General features: G+C 39.6%; 2 protein-coding genes across 6 annotated transcripts; one reads left to right on the forward strand and one right to left on the reverse strand.

Annotated features, from left to right (window-relative positions):
* Positions 1 to 1,696: 1,696 nt before the first annotated feature.
* Positions 1,697 to 18,470, forward strand: LOC131310632 (uncharacterized). 5 transcript variants are annotated; one of them, XM_058337764.1, is made up of 14 exons: positions 1,697 to 2,199; positions 5,583 to 5,680; positions 6,092 to 6,178; positions 6,308 to 6,461; positions 6,547 to 6,762; positions 6,876 to 7,055; positions 8,179 to 8,321; positions 8,410 to 8,604; positions 8,696 to 8,753; positions 8,855 to 9,023; positions 11,860 to 11,970; positions 12,105 to 12,195; positions 12,427 to 12,487; positions 18,448 to 18,470. In XM_058337764.1, exons 1-13 carry the CDS (start codon positions 1,858 to 1,860, stop codon positions 12,440 to 12,442), a joined length of 1,860 nt encoding a protein of 619 aa, XP_058193747.1. In that variant the 5' UTR covers positions 1,697 to 1,857; the 3' UTR covers positions 12,443 to 12,487; positions 18,448 to 18,470. The 5 variants fall into 5 exon arrangements, with proteins under 5 accessions (XP_058193747.1, XP_058193748.1, XP_058193746.1 ...); XM_058337765.1 differs by lacking the exon at positions 18,448 to 18,470 and adding an exon at positions 16,921 to 17,093; XM_058337763.1 differs by lacking the exon at positions 18,448 to 18,470 and adding an exon at positions 13,118 to 13,304.
* On the reverse strand, positions 14,187 to 14,726 carry LOC131309604 (AP2/ERF and B3 domain-containing transcription factor ARF14-like). Its single transcript, XM_058336213.1, has one exon. It carries the CDS (start codon positions 14,724 to 14,726, stop codon positions 14,187 to 14,189), a length of 540 nt encoding a protein of 179 aa, XP_058192196.1.
* Positions 18,471 to 18,701: the final 231 nt, after the last annotated feature.

An 18,701-nucleotide genomic window follows, 5' to 3' on the forward strand; every position in this document is an offset into this window, starting at 1 on the left:
AAGAATGCATATATATATTGCATGCATAATTGTATTTTTAAAAAAAAGAATTGCATTAAGAAAAATAATTTTAATAATATTATATTTAGAAAAAAAAAATTAGATCGAAAATCCGGATCGTTACAAATACCCATACTAATATTTGTGCTCCACGCCACCAAATTTCATTGTCCAGTATTGTTTGTTCCTACAAAGAGTTGTTCGACATCATTGTTTTATTTCTGTCAGATTCGTCGAAGGATGATCTATGCCCACTACTGTAACCGCCCTCTTCGATCGCTGACGGGCAAAAATTTGTACCTACACACGAAATCACTCTCACGTCTGATGGTCCACCACCAACTCAATCGAGCACATAGTTCAACCAAGTCAAACTTGATTTGTAACTTTTTTTAATCCTATTTCTAATAAATTAACCACAAAGACTAGAGAAAAACTGTGTATATGATCCAATGTAACCAAACTCAATTCTAAACTCAAGTGGATGGGTCAGATGGTGTAAAAGAAATTAGATTTTGAAAAAGCAAAATGTAGACATTGGTTCTAATTGCACGACAAGAAAAATTGATGGAGAACTCTCAAATCCCAAATCCCTAATTTTGTAAGTATTGCCCCCAATTATCGATACCCAAATTGCAAGGATTTGACCAATTGATAGGCCAAGAAATTGAGGGAGAAGATGGAGTTGGGTGGTATAAATCAGAGATTGAGAAGGGTTGTTGTGAGGTGGTGGACCAGTAGAATGCTGCTCGAACTTTGGAGGAGGGGGGACAAGTCGGCCTTTGGTGGAGGGAGAAGTCGGGCGCGATGGGATCGGTCAATTAACCCAGTTGGAGTATAGTTCGTTGGCATTGGAGGAGACAACCGGAGTCGAAACTTCCCTTCCGTTGGTGGCGTTGCCGGTGGCGGAGACGGCGTCGATCGCCAATCACCCTCCTCCTCCTCTCTATCTTTCTTTCCTACCCCCCCCTTTCTCTCTCTCTCTCTTCTCCTTCCAGATCTGTTTTCAATTTTTCCAGCGTGTTTTTTTTGTACCTTGAATGGAAGAGGGAATGGGCAAATATACCCCTCCCACTAGCTCATGTGCCAGAAAAAAAGGGAATTTTCCGTCCAAAAAATAACGCCATCCAAGTATGGGATGACATTGGAACGAAATCGAAAATAGAAGTATTTATTTGTCCAAATTAAAAGGTGAAGGACTAAACAAATTTTTGCTTAAAATCGAAGGGATATAACAGAAATTTTCCCATCTTAGTGCAAACAAATGGAAAAAGGTTCAAGTAATTTACTTAGAGCGTCTCTAATCCTTACCCACACCCAAAATTTGAGTAAAAACACTTAAAACTAATTAATTTTCAATATCATACCCATTTTGAATGGTACTCTTTTCAACCCTTAAATTTGGGGGGAGCAATATCAGTTTTTCTCACCACCTTTTCACTCCTTAATATTATTTACAAATGGAGAAAATCTTTCTAACGGCAAAGCCATGTATAGTTGTTTACGGAGTCAAATCATGATAGTTCAAAAGTATTTTGGTTGGTCCGAATGTTAATGAGAAAAGTTCTATTTTCTTTCGAAAAAATTTTGCTTAAATCCGGACCTTTTAAAGCCGAAACAGACGATTGAGATCGCGCGAAGTCATGAATAACTTCTTTGCGGCTCCGCTCCGAACAAGTTTCTCTGTTACCAATGTGTCACTTTGATTGAATGGGGAAATGCCTTTTTACACTTGTTTATGTAAGCATTGTTTATAGAGATTCTTTGTTTATACTATTATATATGCCTTGTGAGTTGTGGCTGATCAGTGGTTCCAGACCACTACAGTGACACCAAATCCACCAGGTGCACACAGAAATGGCTGGAAAACCAAAGAAAAGGTACATTTCCGAAGTAGGAGTAGCACCAAAAAACAACAAACCAGCCATGAATGCTGCTGCATCTCCCGCTGCTCTTCCTCATGCTTCCCAAACTACTCCCTCTAGTAAAAGCCATAAGAAGAAGAAGAAGAAGAAGAAGAAGGCCGAAACCCCAGAGAAAAGCACTCCGAGCTTGACTCAGACTGAGTCAGGCAATGCAGAACAAACCCAGCTCAGTCCTTCTCCTTCACCCAGCTCCAAACGAAAAAATTTATCGCCAGGAGTTCGACTCGTCAATGGCAGGATCTACGATTCCGACAAGGGAAAAACCTGTCACCAGGTACGCGAAAATCTGCTAGTGAATATCTTTTGTACTTTGGGTGGAACTGGGGAAACGGAAGGAAAGGGAAGAGAATGAGCAAGAAGGATAAAGTGTGGCAACCGTTGGGAATCTTTTTTATTGTGTACTTATTTTACTGTGTTATTTTTCCTTCAATTTCTTCTCCGACAAAAAAAGAAAGAATTTTAAAATTTTTTTTCCCCTTCCCCTTCCTTCATTCCACAAGTTCCAAACAAAGCCTTAATTTTTTGTTTTTGTCTTTATTCATTTTTTTCCAGCTTTGTTGGTTTTCGTAGTAATTTTTTTTTTGTAATTATTGGTTTGTCTCGATGCGGTAAAAAGTTATAATCAAAATCTTAGAAAGATAATACATAATAGACAGATTTTTTGGATTCTGTTGTAATTTTATACTTGTAGATTTCTGGAATCAATAATCCAAAAAATTAATGGCAAACTAATAAATAAAGGCGTAAATGTTTTGTTTAAAGACAAAAATTATCCAAAAAAGATTATTAAGCCAAAACACGCCTTAAAACTCTTTCCCTATTTGTTTGTTCAGATAAACAAAAAACGGATATTACATTTTATTTGGACTATAAATGTAAGCGGTCCCATATTCTGTTTTTATTTGACTCGTTGTAACTTTTGGAGTAATTATTCAGCTCTCCCAAGTCCATGTGGTACTCCCAACCATTGGTATTGCGACGAATTTTGCATGGTACTCCCAACCATTTGTATTGTGACAAATTTTGCTGTAGGGACATTATCAGTCACTTTTGTTGGGTTTGGGTGGTGGGGAGACAAAGACTCACTCACATTGTGTGGTGGTGATCTTTTTGTATGGAGGCCACATGGTACTCCAGGAGTATTGAATAATTGGCCTAACTTTTGTAGTCACACCAAATATGAGAGACCTTCCCCTGTTTGTCCCTGTATGGGACCACTTATCCTGCAAGATCATATATGCTTATTTATGTGGGCCTATGTGTATCTAATGGCTAAAGTTATGTTTTGTTGGGAAAAAATCGGAATATTTTTCCTCCTTGTGCAAATAGAGAATGGGCTAATATTGCTAACTACTACTATTTACAACAAGCAAATTTACGAGCTGAATATATGTAAACAATAGGCAACAAAGCTGTTTTTTTACATGGTTCCCTCTAAATGGAGGTACACAACATCACCCAAAATGTGGATTTTAATCATATCATGTGTTCCGTAACACTATGCGCAACACTACGACCATCTTTGTATTTCAAGTTGACAAGCCTTCTAATAAAAGAAGCTTTGTCTTGTGCCGTTTTCCTCTCCTACATGGCTTCAAGTTTCTTCCATAAAGAATGGGCAGTAGTTTCTTGAGCCACATGATGGAACATGCTTTGATCAACCCAAGTTCGAATTAGGCAAGAATTTTGTTGTTCATTATCACCCAATCATTGTTAGTTGTTTCCTTTGGTTCGTTGTATCGCCATAAATAGGTAAAGACAAACCCTCCATTCTAAATTATATCCTCCATAAATAATATAAACTATACCCTCCATTCAAGGTTTCCAAATAGATTAATTTGCAGAAATCAATCTTCTCATAGCCCCCAAATGATCCTCCATTCTTAAATTCACTCCAGAGTTTATCAAGCAAACCACAAAACCACAGCTTTCATCCACTTGTTGGGGAAACCCAAAGTATCTTCCCTCATTATGAAAATAGAGAATGGGCTAAATATTGCTACCCACAATATTTGACAAGCAAATCTAGGAGCTGAACAAGAAGTAAACAACAAGCACCCTAGAGGCACCAATTTCTTACGTGGTTCCTTCTAAATGGAGGTACATCCATAGGACCATAGTCCGATTCCAAATCCTCGATATGAATATAATGGGGTCACAAAGAATTCTTCTCTAGTACATAACTAGAGGCATACAAGTCCTTAGTTGCACGAAGCAGGTGCAGGTGCGGGAGCTGGGATGGGAGCGTGGGAATACAGAAGCTCCCAAGGTTGGGAGTGTGTACATGTATTATGAAAATAATGTAGCATAGAGTATTCAATTTAAAAGTAAAATCATTTTAGGAAGTAAAAATATGGGCCAAGTCCTCCGTACATGTAAGAAATTGGCTAGTGTTACAATATAGTATGATTTTCTTTTCAAGATATCATGACTTGGGCTATATATATGAGTTCATCAAAGACCAATTAATAAAGCTAAGTGATAAATCCCTGTTTTTCTATACAAAGATCGTACAAAAGCTCCCATCTTTGTAAGGAGCGAGCTCCCATCTCAAAGGGAGTGGGCTCCCGTTAAGCTCCTTAGTTGGGAGCGCAAAAGCGGGCTCCCAAGTTGGGAGCGGCACCACTTTAGGAGCTTCCTGCAACTAATTACAACCATCACCCAAAGGTGGATTCTAGCAATATCAACAAAGATACAAAATTAGGTCTCATCAAAGTGGATATTCCAAACGCTTAATTCAAAGAGAGACTTCACAATTTGCTCGTTCAAAATGCAGAGTTCGTCGGGATAAAGAAGTTTTTATCCCGGCATACTGGCATATCATCAAAATTGGAGAGGAAATGGATGTCCGATCTTGGTACGAAGCTGGAGCAAAACCCACATCTTTTTCCTTCAAACACTCTGGAACTCTGTTCAGTATCTCTTGTGCAACTTTTTGCTGAAGTGCAGAGACTTCCTTTTCTTTTGCTTGCAATGCAATGAAGAAATTGCATGCTAACCCCTTTGTCTCCTAGATTACCCATGTGTATACACGACTCCATAAAGAGCCCATGTGGTACCCACCAACAAGCAGGGACCCAACCAACGTGTTCCTATCACAAAAGATGAAATTGGGCCCTATTGATACTCGTGGTATTACTAATCTCGTCACTACCAGGGTCCATTTGGATAGCTATGGATCTCAAATCAAGGGATTTTACATTATTAGTCAACAAGAATTTCTCAAATCGGGATTCAATGGTTTACATAGGGGTTTAGATATTGAGTTTCAGAGTTCTATAGAGTGGAGTTGAAATAATGTCATAGCATGGATGATCTGAAATCCTTCCCTGTAAGAATTGGAGGTATATAGCGACCCCAATAAGTTGCATCTCATCAGCTTCCAATCCATCATTTACTTTAGTTTCACGAGCTACCTAAACTAAACTTCTGTAATTGTTTTGGTTAAAGTTGAACATAAAATACCTTGATTTGAACTCCATAACTGTTCAAACAAACCCTTAGGAAGTTGGACTTTCTATACCGTGTCCGACCAACTAATATGACCTGTATACATGTATAAATACATGGAAAATGTGCATGTGGGGATATGGAAATGTTTGACTTTGATGGGTTGGTTAGTCCGTTGTGAAGTATTGAATGAGAACTTTGCTGCAGTGCCGTCAGAAGACCCTTGATTTTGCAGTGTCATGCGAGAACCGGAGTGAGAATAAACAATGTACCTTCCATTTCTGTCACATTTGCCTCCTCAACAGGTCCACATTTCTACTTTTCTTCTTCTGCTGATAGACTTATTTATTAAAAAAGTTGGTCCCCTTAGTAGTCGTTAACATCCATATGCGTGTTTGTTCGTTTTGGTTATTTGCTGACACAACGGAAAACGTAGACAAAAGATGAAGGCATTAAAAAAAAACACATGAGCCTTGCCGCCATTCTTGTGGCATAAAGTCTCAGCCTCCATTCTTATTGTTTCATTTTTTTATTTTTGGAAAAAAAATGATCTGATGAATGACTTCCAAGCCTGTTTTTGAAGAGTTTTTTTGAACTAACCAGTCTGCTCTGAAACTACTAAAAGTGCATTGAAAAGTTCAACTGTTTTTGAGATGTGTTCTCCCTCTCTCTCAACTTATAGTTGTAGTCTGGTTTGCTTTGTTGGTTTGCAATAGATATGGAGAGGAAGCGGAAGAAATGGCTGCAATGGGTGGTTGGAAATGTCCCAGATGCAGGGGCATCTGTAATTGCAGTTTTTGCATGTAAGTGCTCATCCTGCTATTTTGTGGAATTCCCATTTAGGAGGTCTAGGTTTTTGTGTTTTTTTCTTCTTCTTCTTTCTTCTTCTTCTTGTTGATAGTTTATTCAGCAATTTGAAATCGCTTTCGTAGGAAGAAGCGAGGTTGTTGCCCTACTGGGAGGCTTGTGCTTGTTGCAAAGGCAAGTGGGTTTACTTCTGTGTCTGAGATGTTGCTGTTAAAGAACTCTGAGGAGGCCGGGGAAGATGTGAGTCCAGCATCAGAAAAGGAGGTTGTTCCAAAGGAGGTACCCTAAATGTCTTTGGTTTCCAGTTGTAAAGATATTATTTATGTCCCCACACTTAAGATCATGAACATAATCACTTTTGTAGGAGGATGGAGTGGCTTTGACAAGAGAAAGTATACAGGAGAACGGTTTTGAGGACAAAAGTTACTTGAAGTCTAAACATAAAACTTGTGGTGGTGTTGATGAGGAATATGGAAATCCCCAGAAGGAAATGTTAAGAAAGAATGATGACAGTGAGGGGGAGACTAAAAAGATAACAAACGAAGGAGGTGCCTCACCAAAAATGCTGACTTCTAAGAAGGTCAGGAGATCATAAATTTCTATTCCTGCATAAGGTCTGGATTCAAGCTTTTGGGAATGGTGATGAATATGTTATGTGCTTCTTGATGTTTTGAAATCTTCATTGACTTGCAGCAGGAGCCTGCAGTAGCTTCAACCAGAGGACGTAAAAGACAAAATTATTCAGATGAGAGAAAAAGTTATTTGAAACTTCCTCAAGGGATTGAATTATCAAATGTTGCTCAAATTGACCTGCCTGCTGAGGGTATTGGACATGCGTTGCAATTCCTAGAGTTTTGTGCAGCTTTTGCAAAGGTACAGTAGAATATTCACTTCACAGAGAAATCAGTTGTAGGTCCATTCATTGAGTTAGGACCCAACCTTTGCATTTTGGTGAAGTTTATAGCATAAACTCCTGCTAATTTATGATTATCAGTTAATTTCATTTTCCACATTTTATTGCCTTAATGGTTGAGGGTTTCAATTCAAGTTTTTCATGTATCAAATCATTGAAGAAGTTTTTGACTATTAATTTGTTCATGGGTTGTACTTTTGAAGGAAAGGGACTGAGATTTAAACCTCCACTTCCATGTTTCTAATTCTGCATGTAAACTTGGTAGTGTTCTTGTAATGACCCGCACTAGCTCACCTTCTAACCCTTAGCCTTACCAAGTGGCTCAAACGTTATAACTCAAGTTATAGTAGCTAATGGGCATTACCTTATATGCCAATCCACTTGCATACTCCAGGGACACGCGTCACGCTGGGGACACATATGGAATATGCCATGTATTGTGTCCATTAAATTGTAATAATTTTTTTTTATGGTGGGACGCGCTAAGGATACGCTGGGGGATTTTTATTATTTTTAACAGCTTTTTCAGGGTAAAATATTTTTAACTTCAAACTTATTCGGCCAAAAGTGCAGATAGTATTCGTATGTTTTTGCATATAGATTTACACGACCAATTGATAACGCGTCTTACATAAGTGCTAACCTAAATATTTGGTGGTTACCATGTAAGTTTGCATAAATTGTATTTTAAAAAAAATCATGGGTCCCCATGTCCCCATTTTTTGAAAATTCCCGTGTCTTGGATCTGTGTCCGTGTCTCCTGCCGTGTCCGTATCCATGCTACATAGCCCTCACCTTGAAAACTCGAGTGGCTTTTGCTAATATTTCTATCCCGCCAAAACCTATTAGAGACACAAACTTATTCTGCTTTGTCAGAATTTTTACTTCGATTTCCAGCTATGGTTGTTCATCTATACATAACTGTGGATAAAATCTGGAGGTTCATCCAAGGTTTTGTGCACATCTCTCCTCCTTGCAGCAACGAACAAAACACTTCTTCTGTTGTCATATATAAGAACGAGAGACAACTTCTGTGGCGATGTAATGAGCACCATTTTCCTGAAAACTTGTTGTAAACATTAGGTACTTGATATAGAGGAAGGGCAGTCTGAATATTTACTCCAAGAATTAGCATGTGGACGAGGCTCACTTCGGAGCATGGACTCCTCAATTGTCCAGTTTCATGTCAAATTGCTCTCCATGATACAAAAGGATACTGGAAAAGAGTATGTTTCCTTGTGATTTTACCTGATAGTTCAACTTGGTTTTCATCTTAAAATTAGTTGGGTATCCTAAAAAACAGTTTCTCTGCAGATATTCCTCTTTGAAAACTCAATCCAGAATGCCATGGTTGCAAGCGCTTTACAGATGCATCTGTGAATCCCAATTTCGATCAAGAGAACTGCTGCTGGATTGTTTGAATTTGGCAGCTGAAGGAGATGGAGAGTTAAGCTCTTCAAAGAAACTCAGACTTTTGAACTTTCTTTGTGATGAAGTTCTTGGCACCGAGTAAGCGCGAGCTTGCTGCTCTAGAATTTGTTCTATCACCTCTTTTCATTTGAGAAATGACTCCTAGATGATTTTTTACATTGTTTTTCAGGGAGTTGAGGAGTTGGATTGATGAACAAAACTTGGAATTTCTTGCTGAAAGAGAGAAGGTAGTTAACTCAAATTTGGCAGATATGAGATAACCTTAGGGAGGGTATGCATACTATATAAGTTACCATCGGCATCTATACAAATATGATGGCGTGTGTAGGTGAGAAACATGAAAATGAAACTGCACGGTGAGCTGGCTACAGATATGCTCATGAAAAATGGTGTGCCTCACTCTGTTTCTGAACATCGAAATCTCGTGCTTAAGATAAAGGCAGAAGCAGCTCAAACTTTTGCAGAGACTTTGGAAGCAAAAGACACAGTGACGAAAAGTATGTTCTGCCGCCTACTGATACTCATCATGGTAGAGTTTCATATGTTTCTTTTTTGCCCCTTGTTGACTTTTCTTCATTAGCCCTTCCCTTTCGCATCTCTCTTTTTAACTTTTCCCTCCGCATTAATATTTTTTAAATAGTTTAGTCCCGAGACTTATACGATATACTGATTGTGGAGGGTTGGAGAATACTAGTTTGACTGATGGTGCTTTAAGGGTAGAATAGCTGGCACAAAGCTAGTGATGGACCACCAAAAAGGGGTTGGATGAGAGTAGATTCAGCCCCAGGGTATGAGAGAAAGGAACGGTGGAAGTTCTGAGACTTCAGACTAGTGGAGAAGACACTGGTGGTAGGTCATTACTTGCTTGGACCTGAAGGAGAGCCACTATATCGAGCATTTAAGCATGCAAATGGCATGTTTCCGAGTGGGTATAGGAGGTTGGTGGCTGCCTCTACATAGCTGAGACTCTGATAATTGACTGATCTCAATTAGTAGTGGTGCTCGAATCCTTGACGGCTCGTTTGTTGGACGGATAAGGTTTTGGGTGGATAAGGAAGGAGGGTTGATATGTTATCTGGGGTGATTAGTTAATGAGGGGAGGATGGATAGATGATTTGTTTGAGGGATATAATAAAAGGCGTGATATATATATATATGCTTGGTTTGTTGCGTGGATATGAGTAGGTCAATAAGGAATTTAAAGGGAAAAACGGTATTTTTGTAATTCTATAGTCGGATAAGAAGGGGGAAAAGATACTGATAGGGGGTGGGGTGGGATTAAATAGTCCAAGAGGAAAGGGAATATTTTATAACCCGGACTATTTTATTCGCCTTCTCAATTGCTATCAAACACCGGATTAGGCGGGAAGAGGATTAATCATCTCGGTGGATTGCTTATCCACCCAAATAGTCCCCCCAACAAACAACCCCCGAAGGTTTTACATGTTGAAGTGGTTGTCCCTTATTGTTCATAATCATCTCCTACGTAGGGGTGTGGCATACACCACGTCTCACTCTCTCATACACACACCCTCGCACGCGGACAAGAACACGTGCATGTGCTCGCTAGTTCACACGCACACGATCATGCAAACTAGCTGAAATGCAAAATCTCTCAAGGGAGGATGGGATGAGTACCTTGACCAAAGTAACCACCAAGGACAACTCATAGTTTATCCCTATCGGGATCGAAAGTGTGAATGGACAAGGGAACAAGATAGTCTACGAAATTTGATCCCTAGGACCGTAGAATGCATACATCTGATAAGATATCCAGCAGTAAGAAAAGCATCTCGCGGATGTGGGTGTCTTCTCTTGAAATAAGAGGGCATGTGTGATCTCTAACAAATATCTCAACTTGTGTTTGGCGGCTCCATTTTCTTGGAGTGTTAGAGCACAAGAGAACTGATGAATAATACCACGAGTGTCAAAAAAAATGTGGACAAAATTGTTATGTTACCAGTAGCCCCAAAAGCTTAAGTTAGGAAATTAGCCCAACAATGTATATCAAGTTATTTAACATCTTGCCAGTTTGAGGGCGCTGAATGACTTACCACCAAACAAAGGGCGTCAAAAGGTGACCAACATCAACCAAAGAAGACGATCAAATAAGGTAGAACAACAGCCCAACCCAAGACAAGAACGCAAGTCCAAGGTGAGAACAACAGCCAAAACAGCGATCAACCAACAGTCAAGCAGATGGACCATCGATCCCTAAACTTGTGGCTAAGTCCCACTTTCAAAAAAAAAAAAAACCTATGTCACACGGACACGGGTACGTGAATCGGGTGCGGGTACATATCTAAGAGCCAGACACCTCAAAGCTGAAAAATAGAGGATTCGGGGATATGTATCCAAATTTGGATATAGGTGTGGGGATTCGCCGAATATTTATATATATAAATTTATTTATACTATTTATATAAATATATGTGAAAGTTTCTCATAAAAATATCCTTTTCTTTGCACAATACTAATTTAAGTATAATTTATATCCTAAATGTGGCCCAACCCCAATATATAGCCCAAATTCATAATAGATGGATAACTCCACACAACTTCTCAAGCCCAAAGGAGCCCAAACAAACTTATTCACTTGTTCCATTAAACAAAGAAGCCCAAAAGCCCAATTACAAACCCATTACTCCTATTTGTATAGGAAGCCCAATCCTAAGTACCAAGTAATTTCGTTGTAGCAGCAGCTGCTGCTCCTCCTCCTTTGTTACGCTAGTTCTACTTCTCCGACGTGTGTTCTCTTCTTCCAAAGCAGGTACAATCGTACTCGATCCTCCTCCTTTTTCTTCGAGCTTCTTCTTCCTCAACTTCGAGATGAATCTTATTGTTCCAATGTGTCCGATTTTCAACTGCTGCACCTGGTATAGATCCCGCACCTGTGTCGTGCCCAAAACTCGCGGATCCGTGTATCATAGAAAAAACAATGGCGTTGCGTTCATTGGAATGCAAATGATCAACTAGACAAACGCCGCAATCGGTTGTTGATCTCGTCGAACCGTGGCAGGGAAGAACAGCGAACGACAGTGGAGGTCGAGGGTCGTGAGGGTTTCGATGGTGAATCTCATGGGTTATGAGGGTTTTGAACGACGGTGGTCGAAAGTGGTGAGAAGTCGGCGTCTAGGGTGGAGGATTAGGGTTAGGGTTGGGCTCTAATACTATGTTAGTTGAGAGGGAGGTACAAGTGTCTAGGGCGTTAGTTAACCCTAAGATGCAAATTTTTCAATGCATAAAATTTGCATTACTTTATAGTGGTGTTAGGGTTGCATGCAAAATGCTTGATTCTTTTCAACTGATGTTTTGCTTTGCTAATCCCCCAAGGGATACAAAGATCAGATGCTCTCAGGTCAGAAGCTATGTTTTTGGATGGAAATGGCCGCAAATTCTGGAAATTAAGAGGCTACTCTGGAAAAAGAGAGATTCTGATTCAAGGTGAGCTATAAATATAACTCTCCCGAGTTTTTTAAGGTTCTGACCTGTTTCTTGGCTGCAATGTTGTTGAATTTACTTTTGTCCACTCGTTTAGCTGTTATTTATGTTTGTTTCTGCTTTCTTTTAATTTGTAGCTATTGGAAACGGGGATTCATTGACTCTCAAGGACAGGTGGTTTAGCTGCAATTTTGATGAAAGGGAGACCATTGAGAATTATTATTTGAGGTATGGTTACCATTCTGGGGCATAAATTTCAGTTATGACATTAGTATTGTGTAGGAACTAGGAAGAGATTTTGGCTATGTCTGCAAGTGAACTGCATGTAAGCTTGAAGTATCGACGAAAATGTTCAGTGCGAAATGCAATCCAAATAGTGATATGTTCTGGCGTTGAAATTCCGACACTATTATATTGTTAATACTTTTAATTACATGCTCTCTTTTTTCACCGTTGCAGGCAGCTAAGAAAATGAGCCAGAGAAGTCATTTGCATCGTCTCAACAGTTTATGCATACCAGGTTAACTTTTGACTGGGCATCTTTGTATGTGCAATGACAGCATCCTAGTGTATGTGTGTAAGTATTAATGTTCATATTTCCTGCTCAAGTTAAGAAAATTATTGCTTGCCATGATCTAACAATTTTAAGTGTTGCCGTTCAAAAAAAAAAAAACAATTTTAAGTGTTGCTTGTTTATCAATTTATCATAGGGTCACCAATAATTAATGGCACTAGGAATGAAGTAAATCAACTTTAGGGTTCAGAATGGAACAGGTATGTTAGGAATGAAGGAAATAAACATAGGGGATTCGAGCAAATGTTGTCATTGGTGGTGCATATTGCATGGACAGGGAGTTTCCTGTCTACAGTAGCTTTTAAGGTGCAACTCTATCATATAAAGGCGTTTTCCCGAGCTAATAGGATCAGTTTTAAGATTTTCTGCGATACATTTTTGTTTGGTATTGCTTTTGTTTCATCATCCGTTTATTTTTTGGGGAACAAAGAGACTTCCGAAAAAACGTATCTTTTCCCATGTCATTTTCCTCTTTTCTTTTCGCTAAGTAAAAATAATGGGAAGGGGAACAGAGAGTGACCCACGAGGTTTGTACCCACTATGGAATTTTCGGTTATGGCTATCTGTCCCAATTAGGGTCGTCACCACAGGACGCTCTTGCGAGTTAACTACTGTTTGGGGGAGGACAGCCTGTAACCACAGCCTCACCAAGGTGCAAGGGGGACCATGGGCCCTTCACACAACTTCTGGTCCAAGAGCCCTACTGCCCGCAAGCGGGATTCCAACCCAAGACCGTATGGGAGGGAGGGAATTTCATCCCAGCTCCTTGGCCATCTCGGCTACCAGCTTGGTACTTTCTGAAATTGTGTTGTTTCAGAAATTTTTGGGAAAACCATTCTAGGAAACCTACAACTTTTTCTGCGTCTTGTGGAAAATGAAAACAAAAGCAACCAACTTCACCAAACAGGCATTGATGCCAATTGTGATTACTGTTGTATTCTATGTAGCACCGACACTCCAAAAGGGCACCGTGTCCACGTATTGGACACGGGGACACGACGGGGACACGTATTGGACATGCCACGTGTGGCGTGTCCAATAATTTTTATTATTTTTTGATAGGGGACACGGCTGGAGACACGTTTAGAGGTCAAAATGTAATATTTTTTAAATTTTTGGGGGTTAATATGAAATTATTCAAAACATTTGGGTTAAACTATAATTTTTCCTTTGAATTTTTTTAATATAATTTGTGAATTATTCATATACAATGGTTCATAATTTTTTTTATATATATGTACATATATTTATTATTTATTTATATATACACATGGCGTGTCCCCCGCCGTGTCCGTATCCCCATATTTTTAGAATTGCCGTGTCCTGTGTCCGTGTCTGTATCCGTATTCATGTCCGTGCTACATAGGTTGTATTTGCTGGCTTCCATACGATGAATTTTTAGTTTTTGTTTTTCGACTTGTGACTCAGTATCGAACAGTAACCTAACCTTACCTTACCTTTGACGCTGCAAACTATGGAAGCATATGATCCCTTTATCTTTCTATTTCAGTTCAATGGGAAAGTAGGGACAATTTGGTTCTGGACCTTCTCCTTCGTTTATATTTCTTTTTTCAATAGCACTACTAGTAATACACAGTGCCAACATCGCAAAAAACTTATTCAGGAACGAACCCAACTTTAGTGGTTAATTAGTTGAGATGTTGACCCCAAACAACTTAACTGCCCGACCAGTTTGGGTCGGTTCAAGCAGTTCAGGTTTTGCTACTAAACCCGACTGGTTTTGGGGCTTCCAGTCTATGAAAAGACGCTTATCTGGTCCGGTTGAGCGGAGAAAACTAACCATATCTCCCGCACTCACCCTCTTCTCTTTTACAAACCGGTTCCACTCGCTTGTGAGCATATAACCTTGGCTGCTTTTCCAGAATGAGTATTTGAATCTCCAAAGTTTCCCATCATTGTCCTCCATGCACAAGAAAGCTCCTCTGGAAGTGCTTGCGACATGAGCCAGAAAGTGCTTATGGGCTTGGTGCTTCGGTATGGCAAATCGATATTGTTTGATATCACTCCGCGTTACCACTTTATTAAAGAGCTTCTCTCTCTTCGCGCTGTAATTGTCTTTGAAATGGCAAGAACTTTGGCAAGAACTTTCGCTTCGCTCGGGTTCGTGGTAATGTATGTGTGTCTGAATGTTCTCTCTGGAGCCTGAGTTCATCACAGGCTCCATACTACTGTTGATTTTGACTAAATGTTTTGGCAACCCACTCTCAAGAGGGGGAGTGGGAGAGAGAGAGAGATGGAATTTTTTGACTTCTTTGGGGATATACAATAGAGAAGCTATGGGATCAGATTAACGGGTAGGTCACTTTATATGAATGCGAAAAGGAGTTCCTGAGGATATTTGGGTTCATCCACCAACAAGAGCAGTGATTGATCTACCTGTAAATTCCGGCCACAATGTGCACGACACCTGTCTCTGATCTACGTGTAAATTCCGACCACAATGTGCACGACACCTGTCATGAGACTAAGGGCCAGAATTTACTTGTGCCCAAAATGGATGAGCGCGTGTGCCCATTTCCTGGTGAGGAAAGAAGCAAGAAAGTTGGCAGAGAGAATATATGCCACTTTAGCACTATAACATGTAAGTTCGCTCATGGTTTAATTATAGAATCTATTGATATAGACATAGCAAAGCATTACTTCTTTGGGGATATACAATAGAGAAGCTATGGGATCAGATTAACAGGTAGGTCACTTTATACGAATGCAAAAAGGAGTTCCTGAGGATATTTGGGTTCATCCACCAACAAGAGCAGTGATTGATCTACCTGTAAATTCCGGCCACAATGTGCACGACACCTGTCCCTGATCTACGTGTAAATTCCGGCCGCAATGTGCACGACACCTGTCATGAGACAAAGGGCCAGAATTTACTTGTGGCCTGAAATGGATGAGGGCAAGCAAGTTGACAGAGAGAATATATGCCACTTTAGCACTATAACATGTAAGTTCGCTGATCATGGTTTATGGTATAGATATAGACATAGCAAAGCCTTGTCCTGTCATAAACTTCGATTATTCTTTCATGCATTAGGAACTTTTTTGGCAGAACACGACAAGTAATGACACCATGCTTGGTAAATGCATGAAAAGAGCTCACTAACTACAACTAACACTGCTGACTTTCATTAAGCAAAAAAAAAAAAGGCATGGAAGGAGCTTAGGTGTTGTTTACATCTTCAAACACCATTGGCGCTATGTAGCTTAATTTCTTGCTAACTGTGATATAGAAAATACAAGCATGCTAGCAAAGACAAATTTTTATTACTTACAAGAATAATGCCTGTAGGCTGTAGCTATGATGTCCCAAAGTTCTTTGTAACATTATATACTTCTCTTTACTCTTTGCACAATTTTATTATGTTTGTCACCAGCAATCCGTAGTTGAAGTTCTTTTACCTTAAGAGAACTTTTCAAAAGTGTTGCGTAGTTAGAATCAAAAGAAAGCAATTAACTATTGGAATCGAATGCAATGCTTCCAATTAATCAACAGGAAATACTAATCAACTTGAATTAGGCAAACTAAAAACCGTTAATAATCACTATTCTCTCCTCTCTATTTTGTCTCTCCAAACTTTGGGCAGCTAGGGTTTTAGTTTTGGGGGAGGCGGCTAGCTCCTCCTCCTCCCTCTCCTCTCCTTCCCTTTCTGCCTCTCCTCCTCCTCCCCTCTTTCCTTCTTTTCCCTCCCACTCTATCTCTCTCCTCCCTTTTCCTCCTTTCTTTTCCAGGATTTATGTTTTTGTGTATGGCTCTAAGCTTGTATCCACCAAAAAGTCACATTTGACGGATCATGGAAACTTGACGCCGGCTGGTTCTTGAGGTAGTGACGATGGTAGTTGGTCGTGTTGCCGGAGGTGGACTTGATGGGGCTTCTGTTCAGGGCTGCCTTGTTGCAGCGGGGACGGAGGATGTGGCGGTGGCAGGGGCTGCTTTTAGGCCTGATATAGGGGTGGTTGTAAGGCTGATTTGGGGTCTATTATAGGGGCTATTGGGGGCTGATTTAGGGGCTATGTTTGGCCTTGGGGCTGATTTAGATGATGGCGTGGATGCTGCCTTCGGCTCAAGTATTTACTTTTGTAGTTAGTGTTGGAAAAAAGCTTTTAAAAACTTAATTAAAATAATTTATTTTATTCATTAAATTTGGAGGTTACATGTACCCTTAATAATGGGATATAAATTATTTTATAACTCCCTCCTTGTAACTCCCCACTCATATATTCATGGACTTTCATAACCATTATTAGATGTTAGTCATGGGCTTTTATGTCCTATATTGATTGGAGTGTTTATTCGGAAAATATGAAGTATTGCTTGTGTCGTTTTACAAGCTAAGTGAGATATAGTTTTGAGTGTCTAGTATTTTGAGCATATGGGTGATGTTTGGTTCTCGGGGAAAGCTCTAGCTGCATGCAAAGCTTCCCAGGATCGTTTTGTCTTGGAAGTGGAATGTCACAACTAAGTGCAAGCGGGGACATATCTTCTCTTAGGACGGCGCTTTACACGTGACTCGATCCGCATAAGTTTTTTTCTTAAACTCGTAGTACTTTTGTGCTTACATAATTATCTCAATATTTTATTGATGTGTTCTTGTCTCTTGTTATTATAATCTGTAATTTTTATTTATTTATTTTTGTTTCTTATACGAAAAATTCTTCAAGAAGCTGAGACGTTGGTTGAGAATTTCCGAGTAGCAGTGGTGGGAGAGCATTGTGCACTCTCTCAGGCTCTCTCAATCAATCCTTTTATGTGTTCTTGTTATATTGACTGCTGCAGTAGTATTTTATCATCTTCTTTAGCTATTTTCTTGGCCTGTGGTGTCGGTACATTATATTCTCGTTTTGTGGGCGCATTTTCGTCCACGTTCTTTTCTCTAGGAGGAGTATAATAACTCGAAGCTTTTGCACTATAGATCTATACCTCAATAATGGTGAAACAACAGCCGTATTTAGATACTTTTATCCCTTTAGCTTTCTCACCTTTTTTTCTTTCTTTTTATAACTCAAGTGTTCGGGTTAACTTTCGCACACTTTGATTAATTCTGGAGGACTATTCCCGCTGCCCACTTTCGGGAATTGGTTACCAATCTCTTATGTGTATGTTGGGACCAATCTAATCTCCTAACCGGTTGCAGCTCCTCTTCCTCTATGCATGGACAAGCCAAGATATGTATACATCATGTACACCTAAACATGGTACAACCGATTGCTAGTCGATTTGCATGACCTTTAACTTCACGTTTGAAAAGATGACTCGCATGACCTTCCACTTCACGTTTGAAAAGATGACTCGGACCTCCTTCAATGAGGCTCTGTTTGTTTCAAGATAAAATATTCTACGATGCAAAATATATTTAAATTATGTGTTAAGGTTCAGAAATTGAATCAGGTTTCAATTGCAGGTTTCACTACTCTCTCTCTCTCTCTCTCTCTCTCTCTCTCTCTCAAACATACCCTGAATGCAGATTAAAAAAAAAACCTGAATGCCAATTTCCTTGCATAAAATTGACTCATCCGGTGTACTCTCAAACTATTGAACCTAATCTTCCACGAACTCAAAATTCAGGGTTATGTAAAGGAATATAGTGTTTCTGGTATATCTGTTTTATTTGGACGAATGATAATAGACATGTTTCCACTGAAAATACCATTTAGTTCACTTAATTAGAGGAAATGACTTGTCTTGAATAGTGGAAAAACAAATGCAAAACACCGAAAATACAAGATATAGCATAGCGTCATGGAGTTTAGGTCTAGTCCCTTGCGGTCCAGTCGTCCTGTTTCGAGCTTTTCTGAATTCATCAAAACTTAACTTAAATTAGTCGGACATTGTTTGGTATATGGAAACGTTCCCGTTTGTGCAAGAAAAAAAAGGCAGCAAATTTCAGGACCAAGATGAAACCATATAAATTCAAAACGGAACCGAACTGAACGCTAGCGGACTGGTACCGCGCAGCTGGCCCAGCATAACTGAGCTCAGTCCACTGTGCTATTGCACCTCCTTTGTTGCTTTCTCTTCATCAGCATCTTCCATGCAACTTGTTGATTTTGACATGGAGAATAAAATTTACTGCTTTTGATATGAATTTTCAAAAGTGACGGGTCCTGGTCTGTCGGCAGCTTCCAGCCGACCAGGTACAGG

This window comes from Rhododendron vialii, chromosome 12a (genome assembly GCF_030253575.1).
Source record: "Rhododendron vialii isolate Sample 1 chromosome 12a, ASM3025357v1".
NCBI lineage: Eukaryota > Viridiplantae > Streptophyta > Magnoliopsida > Ericales > Ericaceae > Rhododendron > Rhododendron vialii.